Raw genomic sequence first — 20,450 nt, forward strand, 5'->3', positions numbered from 1 at the left:
GTCTGTGTGTGTGTGAATTGATGGAGGTACCCACTAGCAAATACAGTTTGCTAAAATCTTATGGTCTATCTTAAAACTGTGAATGAACCTTAGACTGCTGCTAAACACATATAATCCCTTAGACATAAACTGTTGTCCAAGTCTGAGACTAAGAGTGGATCCAGCCACGCCTAGACCCCATCAGGAGTTTAGAAAGTAAGGGGGTCTTCTCTGAACCTCGTGACTCACCGGGAGGGTCTCCCTTACCCTTTTTTTTCATCCTCGGTCTCTGTATAAGTCATTCTAGCTCAATTCTAACTTGATTTGCCTTTGTATACTTCATCCGCGTAGTAAGTGATAGAGTGAACCTTGCCGTCGAACTCTGTTAAGTCATGCTTTTATAAATTACTATTAAAATCACCTTCTGCTAGTCCCTTTGACGGTGATTCTTTAAGCAGCCTGTAAACCACTCATTCACAACAGGGTGCCTCGGGAAAAGGCCCAGGAAAGGCTTTTGGAAAGGCCTGCTAGAAAGCAGATACCGCTGAGCCCTGTTTTGGCTGACTCCATCCACCCGCTAAGCCTATCAACATCGCTCCAGCCCAGCCTTCCCTTTGGAAACACCTCTCTGTTTGTGCTCACCCCCCGTGCATGGGAGACTTGCTATAAAGAGCTTCAAAGGTCTCCTATCTCTCTATAAAATCAATGTGGTGGCAATGCCTACGCATCCAGAGCGGTGGCGACACGTCAAATCCCATTGCAATTGCCTCACCTCCGGCGCTTCCCTCCCTTTCCCCTTGTCCTGCCTTTTGTGACATGACAAGGCACGGGCTCTCCAGGGCAGCTCTGTGTTTGTACAGCTCTTGTTTATGGATGGGACCACAGCTAAGCAAACACCTGCAAGCAAAAGAGTGCCCACTCACTGCTCTGGAAGTAGAAACCCAGCACGCGTTGTCAAACAAGAGCGCTCTCAATAACCCAGGCCCTACCCCAGCTTTCACAATAGAAATTAGTCACGGCGCACCAACAAGAGCAGTAAATAGGGCAACAGGAGATAAAGTTTGCAATGGAGACCTCACTTGTCCTCTCTTAGGTACCTGAGACACCCCTTTCCTTTGGCTCCTGCCTTTCCAGACCTATTAAAGGCACAGGGACTCTGCTCCTGAGGCAGAGGTGCTTTGCATTTTGCTTTAGATACCAACTGTAGCTCAAGAAGCCAGATAGCACCAACACCCACTCCCTAAGAGCATCCCCAAGCTTTTCCAGCTAAATTTCAAGGTGGTTTTGTCCACCCACATTGGTCACAGGGGTCTGACTTCAGCAGATGATAAAACATGACCCAGAACATTTGCAATGTTTGACCATACAAACAAGGGCTCCAGAATGGCTCAAAGGTGCCTTTAAATATTTCGATATTGCGGGATTTGGGGCATTGAAGAGTTACTCTTCCTCTGAAAGAGAAGGCAGGAGCCCATGGATCAACCAAGGCTTTGGCAACACGAGGAGCACTGTGAGCACAGCTGGGATAAGGTGCTATTTGGGTAACTTTTGCTGACACAGAGGTATCCCCTCCAGGTGACGTAAGCTGGGTTAGCAGTGGTCAGTTTTGCCAGGCTTAAGTGCATTTATTTCAAGGCCTTTGCTGAGACACCATTATCTGTCATCAAAGTGGACCTTTACACCAGCGAACATCTGCAGCACAGGCCTGACCTAGGCTCACATCTGGCTGCTGAGCACAGTGGCGTTACCTTGTAAAACACTAGCAGGTTGGTACTTGTACGAGGGTTTGGTTACGAGTTCATTTACCATCAGTTAACTCGGCATCGTTATTTTTGCAGAAGGCTAGCCTGGACACTGCCCGACCCTTTGCTGCAAGCTGCAAACAGCAGTGTTTTACCCAAGGATGGGGAGCACAGAGGAGATCCAATACAGAAGAGATTGAAGCTACGCACAGTTTTACATCTTTTTAAAGGCAAAAAGGAAAAGGAGGACCAATATAATACCTGACAGCGTAACAGAAGCAGATGAAAACAGAGGTGCTGCAGGGGTACCCCTACAGAGTATATCCCTCGCACACCTCACAAGCTACCCCGCCATGGGAGCTGGGCTGGGGAGGACAGGGCAGGGGGGATTAAAGCACCGCTCGGCAGCAAAAGCAGAGACCGTCTTCTCTGTAAATATTGCCAGGCAGGGAATAAGCCAGCATCCCGTGACAGCCCGGGGGAAGGGGGAGCAGGATCTTCCCGTCTGCCTGGTGCGGCAGCGGGGCTGGAGGAGTTCTGCTCCCCTGCGAGCAGACGTGGGCTTCGGCACCCGCCTCTGCCCTAGGGAAAAGCGTGGATACACACAGCGAGGAGAGCGCGCCGGCCCAAAACCATTTACATGCGCAACAGGCAGCAAGGGGAAAAGCGAGGGTAGGAAGGGGCATGGAGGGAACAGGCCGAGCTCTGCACAAGTAACCAGTGCAGGAACTCGAGTGTTGTCCAAAAGTTGTGCTGGCAAATTTACAGGATCCCAATGTCAAACTGCACACTCGGAGCAAAGGTAAATAGGCACAAAAAGCAGGAACAATCTGAGGAAAACTACACCCATCGCTGAAGGCAGATTGGGCGATTCCAACATCTAGAGGACGAAAAAACAGAACAAAGAGAAGCTTAAAAATTAATCCTTAATTAACTGCTTCTGAAATCTGTCGAAATCACCTCTTGCATCTCATTTGCTAATGGACCTGTCAGCAGCTTCTTAGGCTCCAGGGGTCATGGTAGCAACAGAAAGTGCTGCTTTCTTCTCAGGTTTGGTATCTGTTTTGCCCACTAAGTGCTTTCAATGTTTTCAGTTCAGGTGTATTCAAAAAGCTCTTGCAAGCAGTAGATGGGCAAAGGATTTCACCTACAGCCTCCCTCAGCCACTGGCACAGGGAAGAGAGAAAAATGTTTCTTGTGATTTTAATACAGCAGATATATCCCAAAACCAGGGATGCTGCACGCACGTATCTATCCCGTAGGACACGCTGTGCCTCCAAACACTGGAGCAATAGGCACCAGGTAGACAGCATCAGCCCAGTGTCACATCTCTGCCACAGCCCGCTTTCAAAAACTTCAGAGAAAACATTTGGAAAATAAGTTGTGACTCTCCTCCACAAAGCCTCGGGCCCACTTCCAGCAGCTGAAGAGGCCAGTAGGTCTCAAAACAACAGATTTAACATCCCATCCGAAATGCTCCTTACCAAGCAACAACTGTCTACAAACAGCCTGAACATCCACTTGCCTTTCCAAGCTTGATCTATTTTTGGTTTCTGCAATATCTGTTTTATTTACTCTGTATGTGATTCACCCATACTGCTGTTGGAACATGCATGCTGCTTCCATCAGAGCAGGGGATGGGACTAGTGCATTTGCTCCCTTTTATTTCTCCCTCTTTCCCCATCAGGAGTCCCCACGATCATTTCACACGAAAGAAATAATCCAACACCTCTGCTTGGAGTAGGGTCACCTAGAGCAGGCTGCCCAGGCCCATGTCCAGTTGGGTTTTGAATATCTCCACGGATGGAGACTCCACCACCTCCCTGGGCAACCTGAGCCAGTGTTCAACCACCCTCATGGTACAAAAAAGTGTTTTAAGTAGAATTTCCTGCATTTCAATTTATGTCTTTCATCCTATCATTGGGGACCACTGAGAAGAGCCTGGCTCCATCTTCTCTACTCCCTCAGCAGGTATTTATACACATCGGTAAGATTCCCCCTGAGCCCTCTCTTCTCCAGGCTGAACCACTTCAGCTCCTGCAGCCTCTCCTCATACGACAGAGGCTTCAACCCGTTTATTATCTTCCTTGCCCTTCACTGGATCCACTCCAGTGTGTCCACGTTTCTCTTTTACTGGGGAGCCCAGCACTGGACACAGCATGCCACATGTGTCTCACCGGGGCTGAGCAGAGGGGAATAACCTGGTCATTTTTGAATGGCTCAGTCTTTCTTTGGTTTTGCTAACCACTAGAATGACAGCAGCTGCTATGAACTTTCTGTTGAACTAGGAAACTGCCTTCCCAATGCACACCTCAGCCAGAATTTTCAGGCCTTGACATTTTCACGTGAACACAGCTTTGGTTCCTATAACGAACAGGAACGCTTTCAAAAAACTTTATCCCATCTTTATATTTTCTTCAAAATAAAAAGGCATTTGTATTCTTGAAAACAATAACAGGTCCCACCACTTTTCTGAAGGCACATGAAGATAAATAGAGTAAAACGCACAGTTCTGGGATTTAAAAAGCTGAAAGCCTTTCCTAGGACTGATTTATAAAAAGGAACAGTCCCAGAGTGAACAAACTCTGCTTCAGGATGGGCCCCTCTGACATCTCTCAGTGGCCTCAGATAGTCCATTTCTCTGTACGAGCTTCCACACTTTTCACCAGGCCCTCTCCCAAAACCTCAAAGTCCTCCAGAATCGCCTCCACGTTGGGAACACAGACCAGCTCATTGTTCAGAGTTGTCACCATCCTTCCTTTCATGCTGGAGACCTGCAGGATACACACAAACATTGTGCAAATAGGAGCACCCGCTCAGAGCTGCTTTGCAACCTCTGCAAGCCCCGAATAGGAGAAGTAAATTGTTCTCCCACCTTGTCACATCCAACCCCTGCCACACCACCATATGCAATTTTCCAAGCTTCACTTCTCAACACCATCATTGCTTATTATTAGAGCTAATAAACTGCAAGAGTGGCCCTTCCAGCCCCTTTTAGGGTTTACCCTGGAGCCACAGTCCAAAGACCGCAAGGAAGGAAGAGAAGCAATGGCCAGGGGCATGGTGGAGTCGGCAAAAAAGCGCGCAGGTGCATGGCGGAGCTTGTGTAAGCAGAGCAGACAGGTATGCAAAAGGGACCACACCGTGACCCTGAGTAAAAGCTGCCTGGGCTCTGCTCTGCTCTGTTGTTGGGTGTCAAGACCTTGAGTGGGAAGAGATCCTGGGCTCCACCAGTAAAAAAAACCCTCATGTTTAATCAAGCCACACTCAGCTCAGATGCAAGCATCTCCTCCTCTCATTTCACCACTGTGAATAACTGGGTTTCACAACTGCAGCTAGGCTGAACGGCCAATGCCCTCTGGCCATGAAGAGAGGGGAGATAAATCACCTAGAGGCTGACAGCAGAAGAGCCTGGGCTGCCAACTCTGAGCCATGAGTCACTGGTTTCTTTGCGTCTTTCCTTCATAGAAAGCAGCATGAATCACTCCAGCATGCCTCACACCTAGTTTAACCACCCTCTAGAGTTTGCCAACCCACACAATGTAGCTGGAAAATATCTCCATACATCGATAGGACTTGGGCACTACGAACCTAGGCTTGCCACCTCAGCTTCTTGCGGGTTGCATATTTCTGGGTAAGATGCCCAAAGCCACGAGAATGGGACAGCCTGCTGCACACACCAAAGGTCTTTGGCAAAGGAGGCATCGCCCACCTCCCAGGAGGGGACCAGAGAAGAGCACCTGGGACAGAGAGCTCTGATCATGATGCTGGGGCTCGTCCAGGGAAACACGTTCCCTTCTCAGCTCTGCTGATGACTGGGGGCACTGTGGCCACAGCCCTGTCTTGGTTTCACTCTTTCTAACAAGGGACAGAAGTTACGAGCTCCATTTCTCAAAGGGCTTTGGGGCTGACGAGAGTTTGACAAAGCAGTTACAATGCAGAAAAAAAGCCCTCCAAGCTTTCAGGGCATAAAGGTGACATGAAGCTTAAAGCAGAGTCAAGAACTCACCTTAAAAGGCTGAGGCTGAAAGCTCAAAGGTTTCCACAAAACTGCAATCACTTCCCCACCATGTTTGTCGTAGAAAAACAAGGCGAGATCGCTGAAGGCGTCCTGGGTAGAAAACAAACAGAGGTTGGGCCAGACATCCCAGAGCCAGAGCTCATCCTTGATTCAGTCTCCTTACAAAGGGACACACAGCAGCTCCACATCAGCCAGGACAAACACTGCAACTCTTCCAGTGGATTCCCAACAAGGAAAGCAACTGGCAGCCCATGGATAAATCCTGGGTACCTCCTGCTGCCTCTTTTCCCCTCAGCTGGATGGATACAGTGCACTGCCTCCAAGTTTTGCATGCAGACCTCATCGCTGCCTACCTCTTGCTGTCCCAGAGAGCAGAAGCATGATCCACCACCTCCCACAGGCCTGCAAGAGCACCCAGAAATCAGCATCCGGCTTTAGGACACTGGACCCCTTAGGTGACAACCCACTGAGTGTTCCTCACCATGGTCCCCCAATCAGCTGGATCTGGCACTACCAAGCTGTCCTGATCCCAGTGTCCAACAGCCATGTCCAAGATTTCATCAGATGGCAAGAGGCGGGCCCTGCCCAGCAGGCAATCCAGCCACAATCGTTTCACTACACGGCAGCAAAGACCAACCCCAGTCAAGGACCTTTCACCGGAGGTCTGCATCTCAAGCCCTGCAATCTGTGCAACGCAGGTATCAAAGCTCCTTCTTCCCCCAGGACAAACCCCACGTGTGCTGTCCGCACACAGTGTCCCAAAAAGAAACATAACAGCAGTTAATTAATTTTAAGTAACACAGAGTCCTGTGAGGTGCAAAGAGATGGAATGCTCAATGGAGGCACTGCAGGACTCTGCTCTCCTTGCCCCGGTGTTTCAGCAGCTGTGTCAATGAGTAGCTCCTTTGGTAGCGCTGGGCAGGAGAGCTCAAAAAGAGATCTTGCATAAAGAGATGACTAAAGTCCACAGTCTGGTTTCCCCCAGGCCCATGCAAGCTGGATTCCCAGTACTCCGAGAAGGCAGGGGATGAGCATTGCAGCAGAAATAAACAACGCTGTGTGCAAGCAACTTTTCAAACCCAAAAGTCTGGTCCTACAGCTCAGCACCCAACACGCTGGTACCTGGAGATATGCATCCCGAGCTCAGTTGACCAAGACAGCCAAGAAGCTGCTCCCTGACACTTGTTCATCTTGGTGGAGATTAACATCAGGCAACGGCACACGTTTACCAGGCAGAGCAAACAGCCCCCAGCATCAGTACAGGACAAGTTTCTGCACATGGCCTCACCAGCTTTGGAGCAACCTACTGCAAGAAATACAGACCCTCTGCTCCCTCTTCATCCTTCTCCTCCATCCCCTTAGTTTCCCCAGCTGCAACTCAGACACGCTCTTACAAAGAGAGGTCTCTGTTGGCATCATTGTATCATGAGGTTTTCATGAGGATGTGCATGAAAAAAAATCAACATCAAAGGCAAGCTTGGAAGGGGTCTTGTATGGACATACCAGGATTGCAGTAGGAGGGAAAAAACGTGGATTGGGTTGGTATTACCAGTGATCCCAAAGGGTGGGGTGGCATTTTAAGAGTAAAGACCTGATAAGCAGGGAGGGGTGGTGTTGTCTGCAACCTTCAGAGCCAGATTTATGAGTTCGGACTTGAAGTATCACAAACAGAGGGCAACACGATTAGGCCATCAAGCTGGGAAGATCCCGAGACCTGCCAGCTCACCCCACTTCATGGGATCTTCACGGGGGCAAGGCTGGTCAAGGCATTATCTCGCCAAACTGGCTAGAAAAACCACTGTCTAAAAATACATTGAGAAAGAGGCAACCCGCCCTGGCATTTCTCAGCTGAGAGTGACGGGTTACGCTCAGAGCCCAGTCAACAGGGAATATTCCTCCTTTTGCCGAAAGGCAAACAGCAGGAGGGAGGGAAAGCTCAGCGAAGGGCAAGAAAGCTCAGGGCACGCTGACCGCCAGCGTGCAGCTTTCCCAACCAGAGGGGAGCAGAGCATGCGAGAACCTGAAAAAGCCCCACTACTCTACAGGGTGAGGTCTTGAGTGCCACGTGATGCTCCCTAGGAGAAAGGTATTTTTTACAGGCACGGCTTGCTGGCCAGGAGCCAGGAGCATTTGCAGGAAAGGAGCCCTCCCAGGCTCAGCTCATTTCCCAATAAAACCACTGCTCGGCCTGATACCCAGCACCTTTTATCCAGACAGCGGAGAACAGAAGGCAGATGTTAAAAGGATGGCAACCAGTTCAAAACCACAGCAAAGGGCAAGCTTCTGCACTTGCGCTGCTCCCAGCATCATCCACACGACAGCGCTCGGGCCGGCTCCACCAAGCTGCAGAGATGCGCATGCAACTCTTGGGAAACTGCAGCATTCAAAGGGTCTGGTGTATTAGTCACCGCACTTCTGTTTGTACAGAGGCTTGGGGAGTAAAAGCAAACAGAGTTCACCTCCCTTTCCACATCCCATGCTCCATGCCCACTGGGCTTGCCTGAGCCTGCAAATACCTTCCTCAAGGGAAAGTTTAAGAGAAAAAGGAGAAAAGGGAGAAAAGGCTTTTGAACCCCTACTCCCTTCTTGAGCTGCTGTTATCTTTGGTTGCAACTCAGCTTTAAAGGCCCAGGGAAAGCTCTCCCTGCTCAGGAGGATCCCTGCCATCAGCAAAACCTACAGCTGGCTCCCATCTCGCAGAGGCATAGGGGACCTGCAAGCTCAGGGCTGTGATTCGGCGGAGCCTAATAATCCGGGGAAGGGGTACCTGGCACCTGGAAGATTAGCTCAAGGTCTGTAAGGAGTCATCTGGGTTGTTCAAATGAAAGGATGGAGAAAGGCGGTGAGTAAAACAATACCCTGATCTAAAATGGGATTACTGGATTAAGCAGCTCAGGCTGAAGTGAGGTAAGCGCTCATTGCTAGTTAAGCAACTACATTGTTGTTGTTTAGGGGTGGGTTTTTTTGGCCTAACCATTTATCCACCCATCTTTTCACTGCTCCTACTTATTCACAGAGATCAGGCTCATTACATCACAGCTGCTGGAAAAAGAGGAGCTGTTTGGGGAGGTCTCTGCACCCAAAATGCACCTAGGAGCTCTTCCTGGTGCGATGGCAGTTCAAGTGGCAAATGCATCAATCAACATTTGCTCAGTGCTCAGAACATTTTAAGTTCTCTCAGCAAGGGATCTACCAGTATAAAACCCTATTAAAGCTACTCACTTCCAACAAACGACTACATTTGTGATTAACACTTTAAGGTCCTTGTCATCCTACTGCAACCTGTCCTGATGCTCAAAGGTTACGTGATACAGACAGAGCCTTCCCCCACACCCTAACAGCGCAAGGAGCACTGCCAAGAAAACCAGGCTGAGGTTACTTCTGTGTCGGAGGGGTTTTAAAAGAAAAAAGAAACCCGGGTGTTAGGTTTGGGATTCACTTGGTAAAAGGTACATCCAAACTCTTCCACCTCCGAGTGCCTCATCAGAGCCACATGCACATTCTTGTACCGGGGGTTTGGGGCAGCGGTAAAGAAGTACAGCAAGGAAAAAAGCCACCCATGTTCTCCTGGCTGTATTAGCAAACATGCCTTGTCCACCAATGCACCAAACCATCCGAGATGAAAGTCTTCAGCTGCTTCCTATGGGATGAATCCAAGGCAGACCTCTAGGAAGGCACCAACACAGGAGAAATGTAGCCACAGGTACGCTCTGAGCTCACCCAAGGAGCACATGGGGCTGATGCCTCGATAGCACATGCATGCCTGTGTGCATATGCACATGTATGTGCATCCACCCCCAACCTGGGCACTACGCTAAGGGTCACATGGCTGCTCTGAAGCTGTAAGAGCAGGGAATTTCCTGGCACCTCTGCCCCTCCGAGGGCACAGATCCAGACAGGAAGGTTTCCTCTGTGCTACAAGAGTCCACAGAGCATTTTCAGTTCGTCTCTGCCTGTCTGGAAGTCTCCATAGGAGGAGACTGTCAGTCAAAACAGGAAGGGAGCAGTCTGACCTGAAAAGATTTCACCAGTTCCAGCTACCTCCCATAACCACAGCTTACATATTGTAAAAGACCAAGACCTTTTAATATCATTAATTCCTTCCTAACATGCAGTAGCAAGATACACATTCCTACACTGTGGGAGGAAGAAAGGAAAGGGCTGTAAGTCTTCCAGATAAGTCTTGTCTGAAGGTGCAAGAAATGCAAAACATTGCTTTAGAGGGAAGGACATTTACAGTAAAGCAGGAAACATTTTCCTTCTCAACCGCACAGGAAAGATCTCCCATGTACAAGATGGGCAGCTCCTCTGCCATGAGCTCTCTCATGTGCAGCCAGAGAAAGCTAAATCTCAGTGAAAGAGAGCGCTTCGCATCCAGTGACCCACCGAGACCCAGTAAGAAATGTTAGGTCTTTTAACAGCCATTATAGACACGCAGATGGACATGGGACAAGCAGCTTCATCCAATTTTCCTCACCATGAGAGAGGCTGAAGCTCCAGAGAAGCCCTCTCTGCTTTCCCTCAAAAGCATCTGTCTGCAAAGCCTTCTCATCTGGGGAGACTCCCAGAACAGGCCTTTTCTATCAGATCTGTCCTGGAATTGAAGAATTTGCCATCTGAATCCCATGACCAGTCTTTCATCTCTACCCAGAGCCTCCCAGGCACCACAGCAACTCGATCAGACCAGCTCCTGCAGCACATTTCCTTGGAGCAGGAAAAATTAAAGCAGTCAGGACTCAACACCTTTCCTCCTTTCGTTTTCTCCTCTTATTAGGCTCCTTGGGGAAGGCACGCAGCAATCCTTCCGCTCCAGAGCGCTCCTGCCTTGCTAACTCCTTCGATTTGAGAAGAACAGGGACCTCTCAGAAGCAAACAGGTAGACAGGAGAAAAGTGGGTCTCCTGGTTACTGGGCCAAGGACGCTGGGCAAGATGCTACTCCCTGGCCCTCCCAACTCAATCAATATGGCTGGGCATTTAAATCCTTTTTTCACGTGGCCAGCTCAGATGTTTCTTTTCTGCCCATAGAAGAGAACAAAATCCCACAGCATCGCTGCGTGGCAGATGTCCCCCTTCATTGCTATAAACCCACCACGGCTGCACTGTCAGCCTCGACTACAACCCTGTTGCTCAATTCTGTGGTTTGTGCTATTAAGGGATAGCAAATTACTCTGAGTCAAAGCCAGCCGGTTCTGCATCCAAGTGCCTTCTCATCCAAAGTCTCTCATAAGGATTCACTGCTGTCACCACGCTCCCTTCCGGCACCAACTTCTTGCTGCATTTGGATCACCCCCAGGGCTCCCAGCCTTCAGGATGAGGATGAGCTGAACACTGCTTTGAGAAGCAAAATCCAGGGAAGGAGAAATGCAAAGGTGCTGGAGAGGCTACCAACCAAAGCCAGGTCAAAGCACAAAGCTGATGCAAAGGTCTTGCCTTCAAGCAACAACATCGGCACACTGAGACACAAAGCTGGGTGATTTCTGATGGGGTAGTTTTGACCGACAGTATGCATCACCTGCTTGCTGGTGACCCTGCAGTGAAAAGCCAGCTTTTGAGGCCCTCCAACAGAGGTGGACATGGTTGAGTTACTGGAGAGCACCTGCAGTGTCACCTCTTTGATTTTTCCAGAAGACAGACCTGTTTGCCCAGAAAGAGACATTCATCAGCCCCTTCAGGTCTGCCTGCTACTGATCTGGAAGCTACAAGAGCCCAGAGCAAGATACCTCCAATACGATGGCCGCAAGGGAACACAGCCATACCTATCTCAGAGCCTTCAAGAGGAGGAAAAGCCCCCCAACCAGGGCTGCCGAGGCAGATTTCAGGCTCTCTACCCCATAGTTCGCTCTTCAGAGAAACCTGTGACCGGTTCTTGCTCTGGTCCTCCCAAGCACCCTCCGGCCAAAGAATGAGAGACTCAAAGCAAAGGCAACACTGCTTCCAACGTGAGGCAACGTGACCTTTGCTCATATCCATGTTTCTTCATTGGGATGTTAGTACACTGGATTTAGGACCATCTGTAATTTGTAACCCAACCAAACGCTATTCTGAGTCTATTAATACCTGTATTAGAGAAAACAAACAGTAAAAATTCAGTTTAGATGTCATAATCGACTGGATCAATTAAGTCATAATTGCTTAAAGGATAATGAAAGCTGCTTTCCAGGGAAGTCTCTTCTGCACCTTTCACTTCTAGAGCCATTTGCTGACACTTAGTTGACTAGAAGCACAAAAAAAGTCCTATAAACTGCAACACACCCTGATGAGTTTCCTGATCGAGTGCCTGATTTGCTGCAAGCCTGTTAACAGCCTCCCCAAGGAGCCTGCTTCCCCATCGGCTCATCCAACAGTCTCCAGTTCCTCTTCAAGCACGAAGTCAGCCCCCTGCCACGTCTCCATGCGTCGCTTAGCCCCAACCCCTCCGGAGACGCGGAGGCTCCGGTCCCATGCATGCAGGCACCTCCGGAGACTTGGCAGCTCCTGAAAGGCTCCATTCAACTCTAACCCCCCCTTCCAGCATGGCATGGAGAGGGATTTCAGGCTTAAGAAACTCCATTTCCTACCCAGATCTATGCCTCTTGGTTAAGGTTTCATGGTGGCAGGTCAAATCCTCATCATACAGGGAACAGAAGAGAGGGGCCAGTCTTGATATTCCTCCTGAGATCCAGATGCCAGGAAAGAGTGAAACAGTGAACAGTTCCCCATCGCTGTGCTTCCTGCTCCCTTTCAAAAGTCTTGTGCAGGGTGCTTTTCCCCCTCCTTCTTGCATATCCTGGACCCCAAGAAACCCCCCAAAATACTCTCTACAATGCGTCCTGCGAGACCTCCAGCTTCAAAACCACCCTCCTTCTCAAAGGCAGGAGAGCACTGAGCAGCTTCTCTCCCCTCTCTTCTCCTCCATGACTTTCCAGCTAAACAAGCAGCGCTACTTGCAGGGAAATTGTGGGACAACTTTGAGGTCTTCCTCAATTTAAAGAGGTCTTGCATGCATCCCTGTCTCTCACTTCCTTGCCTTGCCAGACTGTCCCAACTTGCTGTAGGTGACAGAAGGACCAAGCTCGCATGTTGCTAGACCTGGCAGCTCTACTGACGCCACAGCAGATTCCCATAGACTGGGCAAAGATCAGCACGAAATGCAGCTGGCAGGCAGCATGGGAGGTAACGGGGCTGTGCCTAGGGTTGAGGAAACCTTCAAAGAAACCCTTGCAAGTTTTCTTTGGCCACCTCCTAAGCTACCTGGGTTAAGGTGAAAGGGGAGCTTGAACCTAAAGGGCCTAGCATCTTCCAGCCTGAACTGGAGTTTTAATTCAGGCACCTCTGCAATTCTTTCTATGGACCTGGAGGCAAGATCTGTCCCTTTCTGCTGTCCCTCCTTGCAGCTGCCACCACCGCCGAGGCTGGCAGTGGCAGCAGAGAAACGCTCAGTGGCTGTGCAGGATTAGCCAACTTGGGGACCAGCAAATCCTACACCCTGCAGAGCCTGCAGGAGGCAGCCCAGGAGGAGAAGAGACACTACCCAAAAACTGTTTTGCTTTTGCAGGCACACCTCCTTCCCCAACACAAGCTTGAAGAGAAGCCGATACCAAATCTTCAGGCAAGAGAAGCACACGGGAACGTGGACAAAACCCTTCTGGCGTGTCGATCAGGAGAAGGGCAAGAGAAAAGCCCTCTGACCTGCCATGCTGCCCAGGAGGGCTGGGAGGGGCCAGCCAGGAGAGCACAGCTAAAGCTGGAGCTCCCCCAGCTCCAGCTCTGCCTTCCAGCAAGCTGCCACTAGCACAGCCTGGCTGCCGCAAGGACCTGAACAGCCAACACATGCTGCAACAAGGGAAATCCCAGTCAGATATGAGGAAACAAATTTTCACAATGGTGGCCAAACATTGGGACAGGGAGGTGGGAAATCTCCATCCCTGGACACAGTCGGCATTCAACAGGACTGGGCTCTGCGCAGCCTCCTCTAACATCAAAGCTGGCTCTGCCCTGAGTGGGGAACAGGGCCAGAGACCTCCACAGAACCCTTCCCGCCAAAGCCAGCCCATGATTTTTCAGGCAGTTCTGACACTGCTGACAACACTTCTGTGGGTAAGGGATGATGGCACTTGAAAGTTGAGCCAGGTTTTGAAAAAAGGGCATCACAAGCCCCACCTCTCTGCACACTAACATTTACTCAGCTACTGCACGCAAAGCTGGGAAGGGCCAAAAAGGCAGAGGCTGCACATCTGCAAAGTACCGGCTGTCCAAATCCGGTGTGGATCACCACTGCCACCCAGCATCTTGCCTATCTCTCCAGCTTGCTGAGACTTTGGCATAGCTACACGGTGGAAAAGCACTGGGTTGATAACTTTGGATACTGATGTTCTCCATACACCCACATTACCAACTTCCTCGGCCATCATGCATATAACCAGCCCCAGAGAAACCATCCTGTGACCAATATTCAGCCTCTATGGCTCATGCAACCATTGGCCTAACAGCAGGAGCCCTACTGGTACCATGCCATGGATTCCTGTACATCCCCCCAGAAAATATGGGTAGCTACTGTCCATCATGCACCGCAGTTGGTGAAAGAAGCCAAGAAAAGTCAATTAACGGACTAGAGACAAATGGCTTAAAGATACTCTTGCACTGAAATATCATATTCTTCAGCAAAAGCTCCAGGTGCTTTGTATCTGAGGTCATTCTCGCATCAGCAGCACTCCCATTTCCATGGAATGGGTGATGCACTCACCAGATCTTCTGCTGAAGAAGCGATTTCAGACGCACACAAAGAGTGACCATCACATGCAAAAATACATAAAGATGTCACCAAGTAGGTCCTGGCAAGTAACTAATGACCTGAATGCCAGAAGGCAGCTCCCCCTTAGGCAGGTAGCGCCCTGCGCCTCCCCAAAGGGCCGTGCTTACTCTCAGCTCCCGGAGGTAGCACTGTGCAGGGTCATAATCCACCACAGGAAAGAGGATCTTCACTGCAGTGCTGTTCTTCACCACACCCCGGGAAAATGACTTTAGTGGCCGGTCCACGCTCTCCAGATGTCGAGGAATCTGGTTTGGATTCAGGTGGATTAGGACATCGTAGAAGTCCAAAGGAGGGCGGAAGACCATCTGCAGGGAGAAAAGACCAGTGCTACTCAGTATAGGACAGAGGCGAGCAGGAGAGATGAGAGAGGTTTCCCAAGTCCTCGCTTGCATTTTATTCCCTTCTCCTTAGAAAGCAGTTAACCAAAGGCAAAATTTTTGTGAGATTAATGTCAGAAGTTTGCCAAAACATCCACAGGAAAAACACAGCTGTGGTAGAGTCATGGGAAGCTCCAGCACATACCGGCCACCCCATTCCCTCTGGGCCACCAAAGTGCACCAGGAAGGACACACTCAATTGCCCAACTGTACAGCAAACTCAACCCTTACAGAAGGGAGATGCTCCCTACCCACATCAGACATCTAGCCAAAAGGACTACACCCTCTACCCTATTGGTTTCCCAGATCAGTAGAAAAATCTAACCGCTGTCCCCAGGACTTGGGCATGGTCCCTGGAGAAGAGCTTTCCACAGGGCCAATGTGGTCCTCTCCAGCCCTGAGCAGAGACCCCAGCAAGCCCACCTGAGTGCACGACGGTGGGGTGAGCAGTCAAGAGGGGGACAGACGGTGAGCTGAGACAGGCGACCATGACGCATGTGGCAGAGTCTCAGAACGAAGAGGGGAGTCAAGAAGCTAACAGGAGTCAAAAAACACCCAGGGGACACGAGGAGCTGTGTAATAATAGGACAGTCCCATCTCTCCAACAGGAGTTGCCCCAGAGGGCAGCAGCATCTTCCATCAAGCAGACAGAGGGTGAGAGTAAACCCCGTTAATGGAGGGGAACAATCCCAGACACAAATATTCAGACAGGCAGGATCTATCACAGTGGATACAGCTGTATTAAAATGGAAAAAAACTTAAAACTATGTGTACGTTTTTGTGGAATAACTGATGCAGGGACATGAACAGAGGCGTGGGACACCGCCCAACTTGGTGCTGGCAGAAAACCCACTGCTTGGAGCTGGTTTATAGCCAGGCTGGGGAGAACAGACATGAAGAACATCAGCACCGAGTTCCAGCTCTGGTCCACAGAGACCCCCTTTACCACCCAGCTGACCAACTCCATGACTTATTGTACCCCACCCGGGAGCAAAGAAACAGACCTCACAAATCCATGTCTGCATCTGCATGAGAGCGGGCATGACCCCAAGTGATTCAAACACAAACAAAAAAACACTTGGAGCACCCTCTTAGATACCTGGGAAGAGGAGGCAACTCCAAGTTGCACTGGAAAGGCTTTTCCCTCCTCCCATCCCCACGTTTTGCTTACAAACAGATTATCAGCCCTGGAAACATGCCAGGGACATGCGACCAATTCAGCACGGGAACATTGCAGATTTGCTCGCGCACCAAGAAAAACCAGAGAATACAAAACAAAATTTTCCCCAGTCAAATGATATTTCACCCCAAGTTGCTATCCAGAGCTGGGTCCCCCAGAAGTGGGGTAGCGCAGTGGGGCACCAGCCTCCCAGCTCCCATCCTTGCTGCTCTTCAACATGGGGCAACCACGTATGGCCACAGCCTGAATCCTACTAACACATCCCAGCCATCATCACTGAAGACCAGTATGCCTTGCCAGAGCCTGAAAACCCTTGTGCCGGCACCCCAAGGGGTTACCTTCACATCCTGGCTGTTGAGCGGGTCCATGAGCTGCTCCTCCAGGGCGCGGAGAGACTCTGAGGCCAGCACGAGAAGGCGCTGCAGGATCTGGGGAGAGAAGAAAGCCGGAGGGTGAAACTCGACAGTCCTGGATGTAGCAGGGACCCAGCTCACCCACAGGGCCATTGGAGCTGGCTCCAGCACTGGGAGCAGGGAACTGCCCGAAGGCAGCAGCCACCATGAGGCAAGGACAGAGGGCCCAGCTCACCTGCGCTGAGGGTCGCTCTTGAGTCCACATGGAGCTCCACCTGTCTTTCGGGGTGGCAATGAACATGATGGGGAGGCGAGAGCGAGCAGCCACAAACTTGTTCTTGATCTCTGTGCAGTCAGCATCTGGTGAGGGCAGGCAGACGGGTGAGATGTTCTGCCCCATCCACAGCCCTCCTCGCCCACGTATCACAGCCCAGAACAGGGTAGTAGGACAGGCTTTATCCTCTCCCACCCTCTGATCCCACAGTCCACGTGCAACCAGAGCTCCATCGCCATGGGCTTGCTCTGCTCTCATGCTTCCCTCAGCATCTGCCTGCAGGAAGTTTTGGAGAGAGGATGCAGGGCTAGATGAACCTTTGCTCTAAACCCACCCAGGCAGGCCCAGACACGGCTCAAGACACGGCAGGCAATGGGACTGACACGGGCTGGGAACTCACCTTACAAGCTAACGACAGAGTTTGTACACAAAGAGTACTTTTTTTTTCCCGCCTCCAGTGGGGAAAAAAATAGCTCTTTGGCCAAAAACGCTTCCCATTTAGTTCATTAAAAAAAGCTGGAGAGTAGAAAAATATCAGTTTCCAAAACTCAACTCTCTCTCTCAAAAACGAAAAAGCTGAGGGAGTGCTGAAACCCAGAGAAACAGCTGCTCTCTCCGGCATTGCACACACCACTACCAACAGTTTTACCTTTTCTTATAAATCAGCTTTAAAAGCTGGGTGTAGCTATCTCCCCCAGCCCACCACCATCCAAAGCCAACACAATCCCATGGTCTCTTCTGGCTCCTGGGGAAAGATGGCACATATCCAAAAGACGATCAACAGACAAAACACAAGGAAGAGGGCAGGACCATAGGTCCGCTTGGATGCGCCAACGTGCTCCTTCGGAAACCAGAGACCTTTACCAGGAAATTCTCAATGCTCAGGAGGTAACAAAACCTGGAGGACTGTAGCCATTTCCCCTTGCTGGTTTTGAAATCGAGGACTAGATGATCATCCCCATGATGAGTGGTGCAGCAGTGCTCTCAAAGCAGACACAGCGCAGGAGGCTTTGAAACTTTCCGTTCAAGAGCCTGACTGCTCTCCCAGCACAACTGAAGGTTTGGCCCCCAAGAGCCAGGGCAAAGCCTCAAGCAAAAATGCCAGCTACGAAGGAGCAGAGGGCTTCAAAAGCATGGCAGGACAGCAGTAAGTGAGGGGAAAATCTCCTTGCCCCAGGCAGAAGCCGTGACGTTGCCGTGTATCCAAGACCCTGGAGCCCGGCGCTGACCAAGGAGGGCTCACGACCCTCACACCGCAGCTCTCCTGCGTGCTGCCTGCTCACCTGTGAGGCCAGCGTTCAGGTTGACGATCAGAGGGTTGTTTTTCCAGTCAAAGGTTGCCAGCAGGTCGAGGAAGCGCAGGAACCCCACCTGGGGAGAGCTGCAGGCAAGACAAAACAGTTCAACACCAGCATGTGCTCCCTTAGCAGCAAGAGGGGCTCAGGAGTGACTTAGCGATGCCCAGCCCACACGCAGCCCAAGATGGGATGTCCGTGGTGGGAGAGGGAAGTCCAGAATAAGTATGAGGCACTTCCCCTTCTCTGAATCCCTGGGGAAAGTCTTTCCCCCTTGTTCCTCCCTCCCCAGGTAAAAGAAACCAGCAAAAAGTGAAACATTGCCCCCAGTCGCCCAGTCTCCCACTACTCCAACTCAGACTCCCAGTATTGCAGCAAGAGGGAGAGAGGGCTGCTCCCATCTCCAGTGCAGCTCCAAACAACTCCAAACAAGCTCCCACTGTGCCTCTTCCCCTGTCACACAACATGTGCATGAAGCCAGACCTGCTAGCAGGGTATTTCAGGAGACAGGAAAGCATTCCAGGCATCAGGCTGTTACTCCTTGCTACTTTGGGGAAGGAAACCGGACCCCAAGTGCAGGGCAGAGTAACCTTTTAGCTTCACATGGAACAAAAACACTCCGTTTAACTTCATTTCAATCCCTCTGGGCCACAGTCCCCCCACCAGGGGCCAGCAAGAAATTGGCCCCACGGGGTTATTTATCACTATGCTACTCCAATTCCCCTTTCAGCAGCTGTCCTGGTTAAACCACGACAGCGGCCGACCACTCACCCTTCCCTCGGGAGTCCTCTCTAGGAGGAAGAGAAGCTGCAGCCACCAGCACCATTGTAACATCCCTCCCAGGGAACCCAGGAGCCCCAGCGTGCTGCTAGCCACAACATAGCCCTCGCCCCTGCCTCTCCTGGCCATCCCCTACAGGGCGAGGGGCCTCACCAGTCCTCAAGAAGGCACAAGACACACCGCAGTTGTGCCACCAGCACCCAGAGGCCATGAAGATGCTTGCTCCCATCCTTACCTCCTTCCCCTCTCACTCTGCGGTGCACTGGGCAGGGGAAGCCACAGCCCTGGAGCATGGAGAGTCTCCACCTCCTCTGGCCAGCTGCTTCCAACAGGGCTTAGAACAGCATTTTGGCAGCACAGGGGCCTCACGCTTACTGCTGTGCACCCTCCCAGCACCTCCTGCTCTAGCAGCATCCCATCCCTCCTCCACCCCAGGTAAGGAAAGAAGCACTAAATCCCCATCGGGCCAGCCCGGCCTCCTCATCCTCACCTGGGTGGCGTGAAGGGGGCCGGGTGGAGGAAGAGAAATGCCACAAGGAGGTCCACGCACTCCTCAGAGATGTTGTCGCTCAGGAGCTGGGCGCTGACCCAGCGCTTGGCCAGCCGGCAAGCGCTGCCAAAGACGGGGTGCTGCTGCTGGAGCCTGCGAGAAGGGAGACAAGCCACTGTTCAATCCACACATCCCAGGACCCAAAACGCCCTTTTGGCATTTGGCAGGAGAGAAGAGAGGGGCAAATGTCTGCCAGGAACACGTGTGCAGCATCAGGGCACTCTCTGTGGGTGTTAAGATTTTGGGGGACCCAAGTGGAAGTGCTGCCACATGCTCCTCTCTAACCACGCAGCTCTTTGGTACTTGTCTCCCCATACCAGTGACCTCGGATGTGACAACAGGGACAACCAGCACCACCCCCACCCACATTAATCCCTCTATCCTCCCACAGAGCCTCTCACGAGGTGGGCAGAAGGGCCACTTCCCATGGTGTGCTCCTCTCCCCACCATCGCCCTCCAACATCCAAGGGCACCTCCATTCTGGCTTCCAACCACGTCCCGTGTCCTGGCCCCCCAGACACCCCCCACCTCACCTACCCATGCAGGGAGCTCGTTAGATAGGGCAGATGCAACGTCTCCAGCTCCAGCTGCCGAGACTCCTCTGTATCCTGGTACTTCAGCATCCCTTCCGGGGTGACCACTTCCTTCAAGATCAGGGGCTCCCGGTGGTAGGCTACTTGAAGACGGAAAACGTAGCCGTCCTGAGATGGGAGCAGAAAGTGAAGTCAGGCTTGGTGCCAACATAAGCAGGCTGGTATGCTACGCTGCAACTCAGGTATGCAACAGCAGCATCTTGGCATCAGCGCAGTCTCACTATGCTCTTTCCTAGGCTCACCATCCAAATCCTGGTTTTGTCCAGTCAAACCACTGCCACAGCCCCCTTCCTGCCTCCTTGGTAACAAGTCAGGTCTGGAGAAGGTCCCCGTCGCCCCCCTACCTTGTACACGTCGGTGTGGGTGACCGCAGGTCTGCAAACTAGCTGGTGCTGCTGCTGGAGGAGTTCAGCCAGCTGGAGGTGGAAAGCTGCTTTGATGCGCTTGATAGCTTCTTTGTCCTGTGGCCACTGGCCACTGCCTTCCATGTGGCAGATGACTGGGGGCAAAGGGA

At 51.3% G+C, this 20,450-nt stretch overlaps 1 protein-coding gene across 2 annotated transcripts in view; it reads right to left on the bottom strand.

The window, feature by feature from the left end:
• Positions 1–1,930: 1,930 nt before the first annotated feature.
• The window catches only part of LOC142074673 (nucleolar protein 6-like), a 29,109-nt gene continuing 10,589 nt past the window's right edge, over positions 1,931–20,450 (bottom strand). Inside the window, exons 18-26 of one of the 2 annotated variants that reach the window (XM_075135452.1) lie at positions 20,281–20,435; positions 19,881–20,044; positions 19,284–19,436; positions 18,002–18,099; positions 16,680–16,804; positions 16,430–16,519; positions 14,642–14,839; positions 5,731–5,832; positions 1,931–4,495 (exon numbers count right to left, since the gene is read on the bottom strand). In XM_075135452.1, the coding sequence (XP_074991553.1) occupies positions 4,346–4,495; positions 5,731–5,832; positions 14,642–14,839; positions 16,430–16,519; positions 16,680–16,804; positions 18,002–18,099; positions 19,284–19,436; positions 19,881–20,044; positions 20,281–20,435 (1,235 nt within the window). In that variant the 3' untranslated portion in view covers positions 1,931–4,345. Of the gene's footprint in view, positions 4,496–5,730; positions 5,833–14,641; positions 14,840–16,429; positions 16,520–16,679; positions 16,805–16,845; positions 16,995–18,001; positions 18,100–19,283; positions 19,437–19,880; positions 20,045–20,280; positions 20,436–20,450 lie in introns of those variants that run through there. The other variant, XM_075135454.1, reaches the window with a different exon arrangement.

Source organism: Calonectris borealis, chromosome W (assembly GCF_964195595.1).
Source record: "Calonectris borealis chromosome W, bCalBor7.hap1.2, whole genome shotgun sequence".
Classification (NCBI taxonomy): Eukaryota; Metazoa; Chordata; class Aves; order Procellariiformes; family Procellariidae; genus Calonectris; species Calonectris borealis.